Source organism: Pleurodeles waltl, chromosome 5 (assembly GCF_031143425.1).
Source record: "Pleurodeles waltl isolate 20211129_DDA chromosome 5, aPleWal1.hap1.20221129, whole genome shotgun sequence".
Classification (NCBI taxonomy): Eukaryota; Metazoa; Chordata; class Amphibia; order Caudata; family Salamandridae; genus Pleurodeles; species Pleurodeles waltl.
In genome coordinates this window covers 1,811,465,100-1,811,483,221 of record NC_090444.1, presented here as the reverse complement: position 1 = coordinate 1,811,483,221, position 18,122 = coordinate 1,811,465,100, and the positions used below count along the sequence as shown (strand labels likewise).

The window sequence follows — 18,122 nt, the reverse complement described above, 5'->3', positions numbered from 1 at the left end:
TTAATAAGGGAACCACGTCTTGAAGTGTTACCATGTGGAAGTGGTCTGATTTGATGAAGAGATTCAGTGTTCTGAGATCCAAGACAGTTCTTAACCTTTTGTCCTTTTTTGGAATTAGGAAATATAGAGAGTATACGTCTGTTCCTTTCTGATGTTTGGGTACGAGCTCTATTGCTTGTTTTTGTAGTAGTGCTTGGACCTCTATTTGTAATAGGTCTAAGTGTTGTTGGGACAGATTGTGCGTTCTTGGTGGCACATCTGGCAGGAATGTTGTGAATTCTATGCAATAACCATGTTGGATAATTGATAGGACCCATGCGTCTGTGGTAATATGTCTCCAGTCCTGATAATATGTGGTTAACCTCCCCCCCCCCCCCCCCACTGGTGACAAGTGTTGGTGTTTTGTGACATTGAAGTCACGGTTTGGTCTGGATTGGTTGGGTTGCTTGGAACTTTCCCCTTCCTCTTGGGAATAGTCCTCTATAGGAACCATGAAACCCTCCCCTTTGGTGTTGTGCCTGATAGGTGGGTTTGGTTTGAGAGGTGGAAGGCTCTGATGTTTGTTGCCAAAAACCCCCTCTGAATTGTGGTTTCCTAAAGGTGCCTCCGACTTGTGGGAATAGAGCGCGCCCATGGCTTTGGCCGTGTACGTGTCTTTTTTTAACTTCTCAAATGCTGTTTCAACTTCCGGCCCAAACAACTGTTCTTGATTAAACTGCATGTTCAACACCCCTTGTTGAATCTCTGGCTTGAATCCCGAACTTCTTAACCATGCATGCCTGCGAATGGTTACCGCTGCGTTGACTGTTCGTGCTGCCGTGTCTGCTGAGTCTAGTGCGGACCTTATCTGGTTGTTAGATATGGCCTGTCCTTCTTCCACAACCTGTTGGGCACGTTTCTGGTGTTCCTTGGGCAAGTGCTGTATGATGTGTTGCATCTCATCCCAGTGTGCCCTGTTGTAGTGAGCAAGTAGGGCTTGCGAATTTGCAATCCGCCATTGATTAGCTGCTTGTGCTGCCACTCGTTTGCCCGCTGCGTCAAACTATCTGCTTTCTTTGTCAGGTGGTGGAGCATCTCCTGACGATTGAGAGTTTGCTCTCTTTCTTGCCGCTCCTACAACCACTGAGTCTGGTGTAAGTTGTTGTGTTATGAACACCGGATCTGTTGGGGGAGGTTTGTATTTCTTCTCAACTCTCGGCGTGATAGCCCTTCCCTTTACAGGCTCCTGGAAGACCTGTTTCACGTGTGGGAGCATGCCCAGGAGCATTGGCAGACTCTGATAGGAAGCGTGGGTGGATGCCAAGGTGTTAAACAGGAAATTGTCCTCCACTGGCTCGGTGTGCATTGCTACGTTGTGGAACGTAGCTGCTCTGGATAGTACCTGCGTATATGCAGTACGGTCTTCTGGAGGAGATGGCTTTGCTGGATAACAATCCGGACTGTTATCCGATACTGGTGCATCATATAAGTCCCATGCATCAGCATCATCCTGTGTCATCCCAGTATGTGTGGGTGACTGCATTGTAGGTGTTCCCACTGTATAAGAGCTTCTTTTCGGCTCCAAAGCCGCTTTTTTCGGTACAGAGGTTTCAGATATAGTCTTTTTCGGTTCCGAAGATATTTTCCTCACTTTGGGTGAATCGAACTCTTGGTGTCGAGATTGTTCGGTGCCGGAATCTCGACCGGAGTCGGAAGTCTTCGGCAATTCTCTGGCCTTTTTCGGTGCCGATGTTTGGTCACCTTCTTTTCTGTGGGTTAAGCCATGGCCTTAAATGTCTTTATGTGAGTTTTGGACAGGGCAGGTTTACTCACTGTTCGCTGCACCGTCGAGGGTCGTTCACTATCGGATTCATCCGAGTCCGTCCCCTGGATGGAGATGCTTTCCTCCTCTCCGACGTCGAGTTGCTCTTTCGGTGTTGACGCCATTTGCAGTCTTCTTGAGCGTCGATTTCTCAAGGTCTTTTTCGCTCAACAAGCCTTGCAAGTATCCTCCCTGTGTTCAGGTGATAAACACAGATTACAGACCCGGTGTTGGTATGTATAAGGATACTTCGAATTACACTTAGGACAGAAGCGGAATGGGGTCCGGTCCATTAGTCTGGGACGACGGGTGTGGTCGGGCCGACCAGGCCTCGGTGAAGAATGGAAGCCCCAAAGGGCCACTGGAGCACTCTTGATGTCGGTGCCGATACACTAACACTAATACGGTACCGAACGATAACAATACCGTCGAATTTTCAATAATTTAGCTAACTTTCCCAATTCGAAATATGGAGCGAAGAAGAACACGTCCGAACCCGATGGCGGAAAGAAAACAATCTAAGACGGAGTCAACGCCCATGCGCAATGGAGCCGAAAGGGAGGAGTCACTCGGTCTTGTGACTCGAAAAGACTTCTTCGAAGAAAATCAACTTGTAACACTCCGAGTCTAACACTAGATGGCAGGATAATGCACAGCATATGTGTGTGTGTGTGTATATATATATATATATATATATATATATATACACACACTTATACACACACATACACACACACACACACACACACTTACTTCTGTAAATTGGTGTGGATCATTTATTGACTGTGTGTGCAACAAATGTCTATCACTCCTCTTAGATTGGCCTAAGGCTGCTCAACCACACTAACCTAGATGAAGCACCCTGGAAAGCCCCTGTCCACTCATTAGGGACCCCTGAACTCTTTACACAGCATACCTCTTTTTGATGTACTATATAAAGAGACAGCTTCCTACATTTAACATCCTGAAGGCACATATGGGTATCGAAGGAAGAGTCCTCAAGAGATTAGAATATTACTTATACATAATGCAATCCATTTGTAAAGTGCAACAGCTACCTTACAATAAGCATCCCGGAATGGACTCATTAGGTCACCAGAAGCTGGGTTAGGGTGAGGTTTTAAATGCCCCCCAAAAAAAAAAAAAAAAAAAAAAAGAATCTCAGTCTTATCCGAGTTAAGCTTTAGACAGCCTGCATTCATAAAGTAAACAACTGATTTGAGACAGTTTGAAGGAGCCCAGCGTATCAGGTGTTTTTTCCCAAAAGGCCAGGAGGAGATGGGTATCACCATGTAGGATACAACCATCATTTCCCAAGACTCGACTAGTTTTGCCAGCGGCTCTAGATATATATTAAAAAGGGTGATGCTAAGAGGTGAGTCCTGAAGCACCCCACACACTAACAATTCTGAAGTAGAGATAAAAGGTGGAAGAAAAACAGCCTGAAAGAGCTCACTGATGAGGGAATTCAACAATTCCAGGGCTTGGTCTTGAATACCGATCCTTTCAAGCAAAATAGTGTGCGAGATGGTTTTAAATGCAGAGGAAAGATCAAGAAGCATTACCATAACCGGATTTCTAAAGTTTAAATTTTCTTGAATATATTCTGTGACTTCAAACAGGGAAGTCTCCATGCTGTAACCTGCACAAAATCCCGAATGGGAGTCGCAGAGCAGATGGTTAGACTCAAAAATAGGTGTCTAGGACTCTGGAACTACCTCCTAGCAGCCCTTCGCACAATTTCTTGCCTGAGTGAGTTCAAAACGGATCTCAAAAGTCTCTAGAGACCCTTTGGTTAAAGCGTCATTTGTAACATCATCCTTATAAGACCCAAGCTGCCAATTCCAATTAGACCTCATGACTGTTTTCTGGTTCCTTTATGTCCTTTCGTGAGAATTATTTTCTGAAGTACTTCTTTTATGGTAATGCTCATATGCAAATATAAACTGCTTATTCCTTTTCTGTTTTTTTTCCAGGTGCCAATTCGTTGTCTTATGATTTGTTTAATTGTTTTATCCTGAACGCAGATCTTGTTTGCTTGTTAAATGCTCTAATGCTCTTGAGCCAAGTCTGTGCTATAAAAACACGCAAATAAATCAAATAAGGTCATATATCAGTCAAATATCTGTGCTGAAACAAATTAACAAGAGGCCTTGCCAACTGGATTCAGGTGTAATAGCTGAATGGTACAGCTGCCATTGTGGACAGGCAACAACGCACACTGCAGAGGGGCGTAGTTAGTGAGATTCAGGCTGGAGGTACAAATCAATGTTGGTTGGAAAAAATTACTTACTCAAATAAGAATCATTCTTTCCTCACCTTACTGTAGTGTGGTAATAGCAGATGTAAGTAGGTACAAAGCTCTAACAGTTGATGCATATGTCTGAATTTGAAGTTTTTGTTCCCGACTGTTGTAAGGGTCAAATGAGTTTTATAACTGGCTTTGGCTGACAGTTTATGGATCATATGGAGTGGCCCGATTCCTTAAGTGTCAGTATTATCACTTTAGGTTTGGACAGTGAGTAGTTTGCTCACATTTCTTCCTGGTCTGCATGTTGTTGAATCAGTTAAGTCAGAACTAAAATTTAATTAGCGACTAGTCCCATTTGTATAAAACAAGACAATGCTATGCTCGTTGGACTACTTACTGCATAGATCTAATTATCACAGTAAATGAGTACTTATGGATTTCGGATATTCAGTGTACAGAGCAGCGAACCATGCAAAAGGAAGATGCCATGATTGTGTGAATACCTACAAGAAACCTTTCCTTTATTAAAGAATCAATAGGTATATATGCAGATGCTGACCTGAGAGCGAAAATATCAAGTTATGAGGGGTAATAGATTATTGGCTAACATGAAAAAAATCTGCGCTTTCCTACATCCAAAGCTTTAGGTCATAAAATAAGATGAGGTCTAAGGTATTTATTAAATAGGAACATGGCTCCAGAGATGCGTGGCTGTTTTGGAGGAGGCTAGGCATCCGGACCCGCTGAAGGAGAACACCTGGATAGCTGCTTGGGTGACCTGTTTCAGGTTAGGGTTTCGATCCCATTTGATACAGTGACCAAATAATACTATTTACTTGTGGGCCAGCTAAAAACGTGCCCCAGCCCTAAAAATGATCCCAACTCTAACTAGGAACTTTAAAATCTGGTCCCAGCCCTAAAAAACACCCTAACCCTGAGCCCTAGAAAATGACCCCAAGCCCTAAAAAAACATCCCAACCCTAAAACCTATAAACTAGCCCCAGCCCTAAAGAAAACCCAACCCTAACCTGAGCCTTACAAATTGGCCCCAGCCCTAAAATCCATCCCATCCCTAACAATGAGCTTTAAAATCTGATCCTAGCCCTATAAAAAACACCGTAGCCCTAACCTTGAGCCCTAATAACTGGCCCCAGCTCGCTGCTCTTCCGTTGTTCCCCTCAATAAAGACCTTTCAGCCAAACTTGTCACCATTGTTTTCTAGTTTTCCTCTATTTTCATTTTTTCTTTATTTCCAGTTAGGTTATTTATTATCTGTTTACCTTCCAAGGCACTTAACAACATGGCACACTGTCAAATGGTGATGCTGGTTCAGACTAATGCTTTAGCTGCACAATTGATTAAATATCCAGTTCCTTTGCTGCCCAAAGCATAGGCTGATTGTATGTATACTGTGACATATCAATACACCTAAAGTTACTGTTGTGCAAGTTTCAAAGTTATACATGAGGAATGGCCAAGGCCACGCATCAGCTTCACATTGATGCCTAATGTCCTAAAGGCATTAGGAGGTCCACTATGGAATGTATAGTGTCTGCATTCCATTGATTATGCCACTACCTCCCTTACACCCAGCTCATAAGCAGAGGATGGGTCAAAGAGTACTCACTTTCCAGAACTGTGTACTTGGTTTTTATATAAGCCCAAAACTTGCAAAAGCCACAAATAGATTTCGACGGGGCCTTCCTATTGGCAAGGTGTTCCATCACCATGAAGTGGAAGGCACCAGCCTTATCAAGGGTATTCTCACTGGCAATCCACTGTCATATGGTGGAACAGAGCCAAATGGATTGTGCTACAGCACAAAAAGACCAGAGGACTAAAGAAAAACCCTACTGAGGGTTTGAGAGAGTTTACTTTATTCTTTTACAAACAGTTAAAGGACAATACTAGACCCCCCACCCCAAACATGTAACCTGATCTACTCCACCTGACCACATTATTTACATCTGGCATATACTTGCAGCATCAGCATGAACTACTCCACGATAACCTGGACCACTGCTGTGTTTGTGTGTTCTAAAAACCTCCTCAGACTAACACGAGTAATTCTCGTATAATCATTCCAGTTCTGTTTTACTGCTAAGAGTTCTAATTCTCTTTCAACATATGGTCTTTATCGTGACACAATATGCAAAGATTTACCTGCATGGACTACTGAAGTGAATAAAATATGTACTCATCTGCCTACTGCTCTATTTATGCAACCACCACGCTGGAATGTAACCATTTAATTTGCAGTGCATGTTTGTTGTATACTTAACCAAAGATCAATAGCGACACTACACAAAATTAATAATACATTTTTTGGAAAAAAAACAAAAAAAAAAACTCACTTTGCAGAATTCAGGATATAGTGCATGGGGACCTCTTGGAACAAGAACAGCAGCAACTTCCGTTGTTCTACCTTTCCCTAAAGAACAAAAATAAAAATAAAGATTGTAGAAATAGTTGTCATTCATTTCAACTATATGAAAAGAAAAATAGGAATGAGGCCTGACAGGCTTACTTACAAAAAAAAAAAAAAAAAAAAACACACACACACACACACACACACACACACACACACACACACACAACAAAGAACTGAAAAAAAAAAAAAAAACTGTGGAAAAAAAGAAGTACAGTCCCACCTGCACTGCCACAAAGTGCACTTCTTTTTTAGGCAAATGGTCACCTGGGAAAATGCCATCACTCGCAATGCAAGAGAGCCAATGACAGACGTGGTCTGACCCATTGCCCCATGCTTTATGCTGTTGTAGGCAACAGCAAAAAGGGAATGACAGCTAAGACCAGCAATGAATGAAGAAAGTTCTTCCAAACCAAACTAAGAATGTATACATTATATCTGCAATTATTTTTTTGCATTGATGTAGGTGGTGAAACCGCTAAATCAGACTCTAGGTCAGACATAAAAATGCCTGATATGCCCATTGCAGGAAAGTGAATTAATATGGTGTGTGGATGTGAGACCTCACCATGTAATGATGCCACAATCATTATCGGGTCCAGTTAAGATAGTTTGAAAAAAACCTTAGCTCAATCTGGGGTAGCTGTGGCTTGGAGCAGTCAAGTTTAAGCAAAGGAACAAATGTAAAGCATTTAGAAGTCCTAAAACAGTTAATAAGAAAGAAGCACAGCACAATGACAACGTAACAATTTATAACTATAGATTGTATTATCTTTAAATAGACACCATACAACATAAATCTATCACAGAGAACCGAAGGTATATTTTTTTAAAGAAAGCATTAATGAATATTTCAAAAAATGCAGTAAGTCGTCGTAAACGACTGCAACTGCAGTTTAGTCACAAACATAACGGCTGAAAATGCCCTTAGCAGGTACCTGAACAGGCCCAATCAGTTAGGGAGCCTGTCAGGGTGACCCAACAAGGCTAGAGGGACAGTTACATTTAGTCTTGAACTGTCTCTAGTCTATTTACGTATCTTTCCTTCAGCATTATAAAAAATAAAAAAAATAACAAATAAAAAAAATCAATAGAAGTAGTGCTGATGCAAAAGATTAAGGATGCTGGGTATCCAGTTGCTGTGAAGGACAAAGAGTCTTTAGGGGGACAATCCTTGAAAACCCGAACATGTGTGATCACCTCCAGCCTCAGTACTTGGTCTCCCACGATATTCTAGCTGGGTCCAGTGTGGGACTAGTTGGGAATGGTGATCTGGCTTCACGGCAACAGCAGTTCCTTGGGGTTTCTTCTGCTTTCTTCGGCGTGCAAGGTGGGCCATTCTGACTACTTTCCACTGGTCAGGACTCAGTCTCCCAGCGTGCACCAGTGTCGATATGTAAAGCCCAGCAACAGAGCAGTTGGACCCTCACTTAAAAGCAGCGTCCTTTTTTAAGCAAGAAGCTTAACAGGGGACTGGCCCAACTAGTCCTTGGAAACATAATGGGTCCTTGGCAAGTGCGAGATAGCTTCACTCTTTGGGGGGGGGGGGGGGGGGTCGCTCTCCAGGTGCACAAGTGCTAAGGTGTAGCAGGTGCAGTTCATCTTGGTGCAGCCTCCCTTTGGCAGTCCAGAGACTCAACAGGTGCAGCCCTCCTGTCTCCTTTGGTTCCAGCAGTAACTGGAGGTTTGGCTGTCCTGACCCTCCTGGACATGTCGACTGCATTCAACACCATCTCCCACTACACCCTCACCTCCAGACTCCACCACATCGGGATCCGAAGCAACACCCTCAAATGGATCAAAGCCTTTCTCACAGGACGCACCAAGAGCCCGCCCCCCACCTCTCACCTCAGAACCAAAGAGCATCATATGCGGCAACCCCTACTGGTCCTCACTCAGCCCTACCCTCTTCAACACATACATGATGCCTCTGGCTGAGCTTGTTTGCTCCCATGGACTCAACATCATCTCATACACTAATGACACAACTCATACTCTACCTCTCCGAAGACCACACCACCCCTTGGGACAACTTCAGCAAAGCCATGACTCACGTTGCTGAATGGATGAGAGCAAACTGTCTGAAATTGAACACGGATAAGATGGAAGTCATCATCTTCGGAAACAACTCCTCCCCCTGGGAAGACTCATGGTGGCACCCCACACTCAGACAACCCCTGAATGACCACACCCACAACGCTGAGTCATCATCGAAAGCAAACTCACTTTCAAACTACAGATAAACACAGTGACCGCCTACTGCTTCAATAACCTCTGAATGCTACAGAAGGTCTTCAGATGAATCCCGAACCCAGAAAGACGGTAACCCAAGTCATCATCGCCAGCAGACTAGACTACGGAAACAGCCTTTACGTAGACTCCCTACCCAGCTCCTCCATCGTGTCCAAACCATTCAGGACACAGAGGCGAGACTCGTCCTGAACCTCCTCAGGAGAATCTCCATCACTCCCCACCTCAGAGGTCTCCACTGGCTGCTCATGCAAAAGAGATGCAAATTCAAAGTTCTCACCCTCACACACAAAGCCCTTCACAACGTCGGTCCCAATCTCAACCATAGACTCTCCTTCCACCTGCTCTCCAAGGAACTCCATTCTACAACCCTCTCACAAGTCCCAAGTCTTTGCCGCAGCCTCAGCAGGGGCGGTCTTTTCTCCTTCCTCCCCGCCAAGATATGAACAACCCCCCACCCCACCTGTGTACCACTCACTTCCTCCATCCTAGTCTTCAGAAGGAAGCTCAAAACCTGGCTCTTTGACTAAAAGCTACCAGTTCTCAGCAACAACCCACAGCACCTGGATAACCCCTACGGTGAAAAACCACCCTTTACAAACTTAATGATTGATTGATTGCGTGCCAGTGCCAGATTGGGGGATGGGGAGCGGGATCACTCACTTGCACATATACTTTTTATGGGTTACAGCACTGGCACTGGGGCCGGATTAGCAGGTCCCAATACACTTTCAGAGCTGAACACCAGCAGCATCAGTCCAAACTTTTGTCGGTGATCATGCACAAATCTACAGTCTCCCCTATAAAGAGTCCTCAAAAACCCACACAATTCATCAAAACAGAATAACATCCAATGAGAGTCAGCACACTAGTCAATTCTGTTCTCAACTATGGCAAGGCTCCATACAATAGCCTAACCACATACCAAATTCAAAAACCTACAAAATGAACAATTGTTCACGGCGGTTCGCCTCTTTTTGGAGTAAGATAGTATGTACATCAGCCACAGCACAACTGAGAAGTCTTTATTAAGTTCAAGTTCAGGCATAGGCAAGAATCATATTCCAAATGCTACATCTCACCCATTAAAGCCTACAGGGTTTCGCGCATATGTACTTACAAGACTCCCAAACATCCTGCTAATCTGCACAGCACCAAGCAATCACACTTGCCCTCTATAACCAAATGCAGGGGTGAAAAGCAATTCTGAGTCACTAGGCCATACGTCTGGACTGTCATTCAAAGCATGTGGACCACTCCCAATCTGGTCGGCTTCTGATCCCAACTAAAAACCTACTTCTTCTGATTCCATCCATTGAGGACAGAAATCTGGGCAAGGAATCGTGTGATCCTAAAACACTTCAGTTGATAATAATACTAAGGCCTGAAGAATCTGAGGGCTCCACGAACAACTTCAATCAAACGTGTGATGAGATAAAATGTCAAACAATTATGTCAACTGCGCTAGCGTGTAATGAGATACATTAATGCTGCACAAATCAATCATAGTAACAAAGACAGCAAAGATAATAAATGCAATAACAGGGCAGTCCAATGTAGTGTGATATTATGTGTAAAGCTTCTGAGTAGCATAAGTGACTATATACGATTAGCAGAGTCAGTAATTATTTGCATGAAGCAGACCTCTGTCTAGAGCGGCATGGTGGACAAAAAAAAAAAAACAATGACTAGAATGCAGCCCTGAGCAATCGCCAGTGGTCGAGATCAATTCAAGTACTCCATTCATTACCTTATTGTCTTGCAGAAACAATTAACATGAAGGGTGTGCATACAAAGAAATACATCAGAATAAAATAATCATTTATCTCATGGACAAACTTTTCTATTCTCCAAACAAGTCATTAATCTATATTATCCGATATATATGGGTGATAAGTTTAACACAGATTGAACTAAAATTGTTTTTCAGTGCCTATCTTGACATGCATTGTGAATGTAACGTAACAATTAAAAAAATATTAAAAGGGCTGTGGATTTCCAGAACAAAATCACTCACCGTCCTGTTGATGGCTATTTGGAGGCATTCTGCTGCCTCCATTTGCACTTCAGGCTCATCAAGGAGGAAACAGAGCATTTCGAGGAGTTCACAGTTATCGTCTGTGATGTAGTACATCGCCACCCAATCAAGGTAGCTTGCCAGGGCGTTGAGAATTGCAATGCCAACTTTGTAGCATTGCTTGGCCTGTGTGTAAGAAAAAGAACACATTAAGGTCAGTCTAGGAAAACAAATACAGTATCTTCCTTTCAAAATAGTTTCAAAACATGAAACAAAGTCACTATTCAGACGTCCTTCGTTACAGACTTCTATCAAATGAGGCAGAGGAGGCACCATAGCCTGCCAGAAAGACCAGACCCACACTGAATACTCCATAAAGTAGGCCTTTATTCCAAACCTATATTACATTAAGCATGTGAGTGGGTAACAACCAAATTACCTAAAAAGAGTTCAACAGATCTGCACTCCAAGGCTGGCAACTTCAAATGGGCAATGGCAGAGTAGCCGACCTGATCTTCCAAGAAAGTCAATGACTGCCATCATTCTATGGTTTGTGATCCTTCTAGTGCCAGAACCTATTTTTTCCTTCAGAATCTTGGAGATATGTTCAGCCAGAATCTGGGTTGTGGGTCAATGGCATCATCTCATCCGTGAAGTACCTTTACAGGGAAGAGGGGTAAGACTCCGGAAGCAACTCTGGTACAAATCTGGAGAAAGGCCCAGAGGATCCCTCAAAATTTTTCTCAAATCCAGGACATATAAGATAGTTCACAATGTATCTAGAAACAGAGTCAGAAACCTAAACCAGCAGAAATCTATCCAGCATCATGCCTTGTCCAATATTCTTGCAACCAGAGCCAGCTATAATTATTATTCTGCCCATGCAACACAAAGTAGGCTACACTTTATTAACAACTGGTCAGCTTCTTTCGACAAATATGGAAGAACTGAGCTGTGGGGGTACCGCTCTACTTGGAATATGCCTTCATAAGTGCCCCGAAGGTCATTGTGCCACATGAGAAAAGTTGCCCTTCACTTATGAGGTCCAACAAAGCTGGAGGTAACGCATGTTCCTCTGAACTGAAGAAGTGGCCCACCAATTCACAGGAGTGTGATTTGAGACCGGTTTATGGTTTGTTCCATCTGCAATGGAACAATGAACTATAATGCATCCCAAAGCAATTATCAAATGTCAAAAGAGGGAAAATAGTAATTCCCATGCAGATATACACTGAGTGTTGGGATGAAAGCAATCCACATGGCAATTGGAAGATGTGATACTCTGGCCTTGCACAATTTCTAAGTGGTGCAGACTATAACCAGTGAGCTCAACTATCACGCAAATACACTGAGGGTTTTGATGCAGAGAAGGCATCCAATGTACAACCCTGTTTATGGGGTGTAAGGAAATGCCTCCTTGGCATGGTTGCCCCCTGACTTTTTGCCTTTGCTGATGCTATGTTTACAATTGAAAGTGTGCTGAGGCCTGCTAACCAGGCCCCAGCACCAGTGTTCTTTCCCTAACCTGTACTTTTGTATCCACAATTGACAGACCCTGGCATCCAGATAAGTCCCTTGTAACTGGTACTTCTAGTACCAAGGGCCCTGATGCCAAGGAAGGTCTCTAAGGGCTGCAGCATGTCTTATGCCACCCTGGAGACCTCTCACTCAGCACAGACACACTGCTTACCAGCTTGTGTGTGCTAGTGAGGACAAAACGAGTAAGTCGACATGGCACTCCCCTCAGGGTGCCATGCCAGCCTCTCACTGCCTATGCAGTATAGGTAAGACACCCCTCTAGCAGGCCTTACAGCCCTAAGGCAGGGTGCACTATACCATAGGTGAGGGTACCAGTGCATGAGCATGGTACCCCTACAGTGTCTAAACAAAACCTTAGACATTGTAAGTGCAGGGTAGCCATAAGAGTATATGGTCTGGGAGTCTGTCAAACACGAACTCCACAGCACCATAATGGCTACACTGAAAACTGGGAAGTTTGGTATCAAACTTCTCAGCACAATAAATGCACACTGATGCCAGTGTACATTTTATTGTAAAATACACCCCAGAGGGCACCTTAGAGGTGCCCCCTGAAACTTAACCGACTATCTGTGTAGGCTGACTAGTTTTAGCAGCCTGCCACAAACCGAGACATGTTGCTGGCCCCATGGGGAGAGTGCCTTTGTCACTCTGAGGCCAGTAACAAAGCCTGCACTGGGTGGAGATGCTAACACCTCCCCCAGGCAGGAATTGTCACACCTGGCGGTGAGCCTCAAAGGCTCACCTCCTTTGTGCCAACCCAGCAGGACACTCCAGCTAGTGGAGTTGCCCGCCCCCTCCGGCCAGGCCCCACTTTTGGCGGCAAGGCCGGAGAAAATAATGAGAAAAACAAGGAGGAGTCACTGGCCAGTCAGGACAGCCCCTAAGGTGTCCTGAGCTAAAGTGACTCTAACTTTTAGAAATCCTCCATCTTGCAGATGGAGGATTCCCCCAATAGGGTTAGGATTGTGACCCCCTCCCCTTGGGAGGAGGCACAAAGAGAGTGTACCCACCCTCAGGGCTAGTAGCCATTGGCTACTAACCCCCCAGACCTAAACACGCCCTTAAATTTAGTATTTAAGGGCTACCCTGAACCCTAGAAAATTAGATTCCTGCAACTACAAGAAGAAGGACTGCCTAGCTGAAAAACCCCTGCAGAGGAAGACCAGAAGACGACAACTGCCTTGGCTCCAGAAACTCACCGGCCTGTCTCCTGCCTTCCAAAGATCCTGCTCCAGCGACGCCTTCCGAAGGGACCAGCGACCTCGACATCCTCTGAGGACTGCCCCTGCTTCGAAAAGACAAGAAACTCCCGAGGACAGCGGACCTGCTCCAAGAAAAGCTGCAACTTTGTTTCCAGCAGCTTTAAAGATCCCTGCAAGCTCCCCGCAAGAAGCGTGAGACTTGCAACACTGCACCCGGCGACCCCGACTCGGCTGGTGGCGATCCAACACCTCAGGAGGGACCCCAGGACTACTCTGATACTGTGAGTACCAAAACCTGTCCCCCCTGAGCCCCCACAGCGCCGCCTGCAGAGGGAATCCCGAGGCTTCCCCTGACCGCGACTCTTTGAACCTAAAGTCCCGACGCCTGGGAGAGACCCTGCACCCGCAGCCCCCAGGACCTGACGGACCGGACTTTCACTGGAGAAGTGACCCCCAGGAGTCCCTCTCCCTTGCCCAAGTGGAGGTTTCCCCGAGGAACCCCCCCCTTGCCTGCCTGCAGCGCTGAAGAGATCCCGAGATCTCTCATAGACTAACATTGCGAACCCGACGCTTGTTTCTACACTGCACCCGGCCGCCCCCGCGCCGCTGAGGGTGAAATTTCTGTGTGGACTTGTGTCCCCCCCGGTGCCCTACAAAACCCCCCTGGTCTGCCCTCCGAAGACGCGGGTACTTACCTGCAAGCAGACCAGAACCGGGGCACCCCCTTCTCTCCATTCTAGCCTATGTGTTTTGGGCACCACTTTGAACTCTGCACCTAACCGGCCCTGAGCTGCTGGTGTGGTAACTTTGGGGTTGCTCTGAACCCCCAACGGTGGGCTACCTTGGACCAAGAACTAAGCCCTGTAAGTGTCTTACTTACCTGGTTAACCTAACAAATACTTACCTCCCCTAGGAACTGTGAAAATTGCACTAAGTGTCCACTTTTAAAACAGCTATTTGTGAATAACTTGAAAAGTATACATGCAATTTTGATGATTTGAAGTTCCTAAAGTACTTACCTGCAATACCTTTCGAATGAGATATTACATGTAGAATTTGAACCTGTGGTTCTTAAAATAAACTAAGAAAAGATATTTTTCTATATAAAAACCTATTGGCTGGATTTGTCTCTGAGTGTGTGTACCTCATTTATTGTCTATGTGTATGTACAACAAATGCTTAACACTACTCCTTGGATAAGCCTACTGCTCGACCACACTACCACAAAATAGAGCATTAGTATTATCTATTTTTACCACTATTTTACCTCTAAGGGGAACCCTTGGACTCTGTGCATGCTATTCCTTACTTTGAAATAGCACATACAGAGCCAACTTCCTACATTGGTGGATCAGCGGTGGGGTACAAGACTTCGCATTTGCTGGACTACTCAGCCAATACCTGATCACACGACAAATTCCAAAATTGTCATTAGAAATTGATTTTTGCAATTTGAAAAGTTTTCTAAATTCTTAAAAGACCTGCTAGGGCCTTGTGTTAGATCCTGTTTAGCATTTCTTTTAGAGTTTAAAAGTTTGTAAAAGTTTGAATTAGATTCTAGAACCAGTTGTAGATTCTTAAAAAGTATTCCAACTTTTAGAAACAAAATGTCTAGCACAGATGTGACTGTGGTGGAACTCGACACCACACCTTACCTCCATCTTAAGATGAGGGAGCTAAGGTCACTCTGTAAAATAAAGAAAATAACAATGGGCCCTAAACCTACCAAAATACAGCTCCAGGAGCTTTTGGCAGAGTTTGAAAAGGCCAACCCCTCTGAGGGTGGCAACTCAGAGGAAGAGGATAGTGACTTGGAGGAAAATTCCCCCCTACCAGTCCTATCTAGGGAGAACAGGGTCCCTCAAACCCTGACTCCAAAAATAATAGTCAGAGATGCTGGTTCCCTCACAGGAGAGACCAACACCTCTGAAATCACTGAGGATAACTCCAGTGAAGAGGACATCCAGTTAGCCAGGATGGCCAAAAGATTGGCTTTGGAAAGACAGATCCTAGCCATAGAGAGGGAAAGACAAGAGATGGGCCTAGGACCCATCAATGGTGGCAGCAATATAAATAGGGTCAGAGATTCTCCTGACATGTTAAAAATCCCCAAAGGGATTGTGACAAAATATGAAGATAGTGATGACATCACCAAATGGTTCACAGCTTTTGAGAGGGCTTGTGTAACCAGAAAAGTGAACAGATCTCACTGGGGTGCTCTCCTTTGGGAAATGTTCACAGGAAAGTGTAGGGATAGACTCCTCACACTCTCTGGACAAGATGCAGAATCTTATGACCTCATGAAGGGTACCCTGATTGAGGGCTTTGGATTCTCCACTGAGGAGTACAGGATTAGGTTCAGGGGGGCTCCAAAATCCTCGAGCCAGACCTGGGTTGACTTTGTTGACTACTCAGTGAAAACACTAGATGGTTGGATTCAAGGCAGTGGTGTAAGTAATTATGATGGGCTGTACAATTTATTTGTGAAAGAACACCTATTGAGTAATTGTTTCAATGATAAACTGCATCAGCATCTGGTAGACCTAGGACCAATTTCTCCCCAAGAATTGGGAAAGAAGGCGGACCATTGGGTCAAGACAAGGGTGTCCAAGACTTCAACAGGGGGTGACCAAAAGAAAGGGGTCACAAAGACTCCCCAGGGGAAGGGTGATGAGACAACCAAAACTAAAAATAGTAAAGAGTCTTCTACAGGCCCCCAAAAACCTGCACAGGAGGGTGGGCCCAGAGCCTCTTCACAAAACAATGGGTACAAGGGTAAAAACTTTGATCCCAAAAAGGCCTGGTGTCATAGCTGTAAACAGCATGGACACCAAACTGGAGACAAGGCCTGTCCCAAGAAAGGTTCCACTCCAAACTCCCATCCAGGTAACACTGGTATGGCTAGTCTCCAAGTGGGATCAACAGTGTGCCCAGAGCAAATCAGGGTCCACACTGAAGCTACTCTAGTTTCTGAGGGTGGGGTGGATTTAGCCACACTAGCTGTCTGGCCGCCTAACATGCAAAAATACAGACAGCAACTCTTAATTAATGGGACTAGAATAGAGGGCCTGAGGGATACAGGTGCCAGTGTCACCATGGTGACAGAGAAACTGGTTTCCCCTGGCCAATACCTGACTGGAAAAACTTACACAGTCACCAACGCTGACAATCAGAGCAAAGTACATCCCATGGCAATGGTTACTTTAGAATGGGGAGGGGTCAATGGCCTGAAACAGGTGGTGGTCTCCTCAAATATCCCAGTGGACTGTCTGCTTGGAAATGACCTGGAGTCCTCAGCATGGGCTGAGGTAGAACTAAAAACCCATGCAGCAATGCTGGGTATCCCTGAACTGGTGTGTGTGAAAACAAGAGCACAATGCAAGGCACAGGGTGAAAAAGTAGAGCTGGAGTCTGGAAAAATGGCCCAGCCTACCAAGAGAACAGGAAAGTCAGTTGGGAAACCAACTGCAACACAGCAAAAGAAAGGGAACCTCTCTTCTCAGGAAGAAGTTCTGCCCTCTGAGGGAACTGAGCCTTTGGAGCTTGAACCTTATCAGGTTGAGCTCTTAGGCCCAGGGGGACCCTCAAGGGAGGAGCTGTGTAAGGGACAAGAAACCTGTCCCTCTCTTGAAGGCCTTAGGCAGCAAGCTGCTGAAGAGTCCAAAGGCAAGAAAAATGGAACGCATAGGGTCTATTGGGAAGATGGACTCCTGTACACTGAGGCCAGAGACCCCAAACCTGGTGCCACTAGGAGAGTGGTAGTGCCTCAGCTGTTCAGAGAGTTCATCCTAACATTGGCCCATGACATTCCCCTTGCTGGGCATTTGGGACAAACCAAGACGTGGGAGAGGTTAGTCAACCACTTCTACTGGCCCAATATGTCCACCATGGTTAAGGAGTTTTGCCTCTCCTGCCCCACCTGTCAAGCCAGTGGTAAGACAGGTGGGCATCCAAAGGCCCCCCTCATTCCACTTCCAGTGGTGGGGGTGCCCTTTGAAAGAGTGGGTGTGGACATAGTTGGTCCACTAGAACCTCCCACAGCCTCAGGAAATATGTATATCCTGGTAGTAGTGGATCATGCTACCAGGTATCCTGAAGCTATTCCCCTTAGGTCGACTACTGCCCCTGCAGTAGCCAAGGCCCTCATTGGTATCTTTACCAGAGTGGGTTTCCCTAAGGAGGTGGTGTCTGACAGAGGTACCAACTTCATGTCAGCATACCTAAAGCACATGTGGAATGAGTGTGGAGTGACTTATAAATTCACTACACCCTACCATCCACAAACTAATGGCTTAGTTGAGAGATTCAACAAGACATTAAAAGGCATGATCATGGGGCTCCCAGAAAAACTCAAAAGGAGATGGGATGTCCTCCTGCCATGTCTGCTTTTCGCTTACAGGGAGGTACCACAGAAGGGAGTAGGATTCTCACCCTTTGAACTTCTGTTTGGTCATCCTGTAAGGGGACCACTTGCCCTTGTTAAAGAAGGCTGGGAGAGACCTCTCCATGAGCCTAAACAGGACATAGTGGACTATGTACTTGGCCTTCGCTCTAGAATGGCAGAGTACATGGAAAAGGCAACCAAAAACCTTGAGGCCAGCCAACAACTCCAGAAGTTTTGGTATGACCAA

At 45.2% G+C, this 18,122-nt stretch overlaps 1 protein-coding gene across 1 annotated transcript in view; it reads right to left on the bottom strand.

The window, feature by feature from the left end:
- Positions 1-18,122, bottom strand: part of LOC138296834 (exportin-5-like) — a 723,294-nt gene that overhangs the window by 665,837 nt on the left and 39,335 nt on the right. Inside the window, exons 6-7 of the mRNA XM_069236301.1 lie at positions 10,748-10,933; positions 6,407-6,483 (exon numbers count right to left, since the gene is read on the bottom strand). Of these exons, the coding sequence (XP_069092402.1) occupies positions 6,407-6,483; positions 10,748-10,933 (263 nt within the window). The remainder of the gene's footprint in view (positions 1-6,406; positions 6,484-10,747; positions 10,934-18,122) is intronic.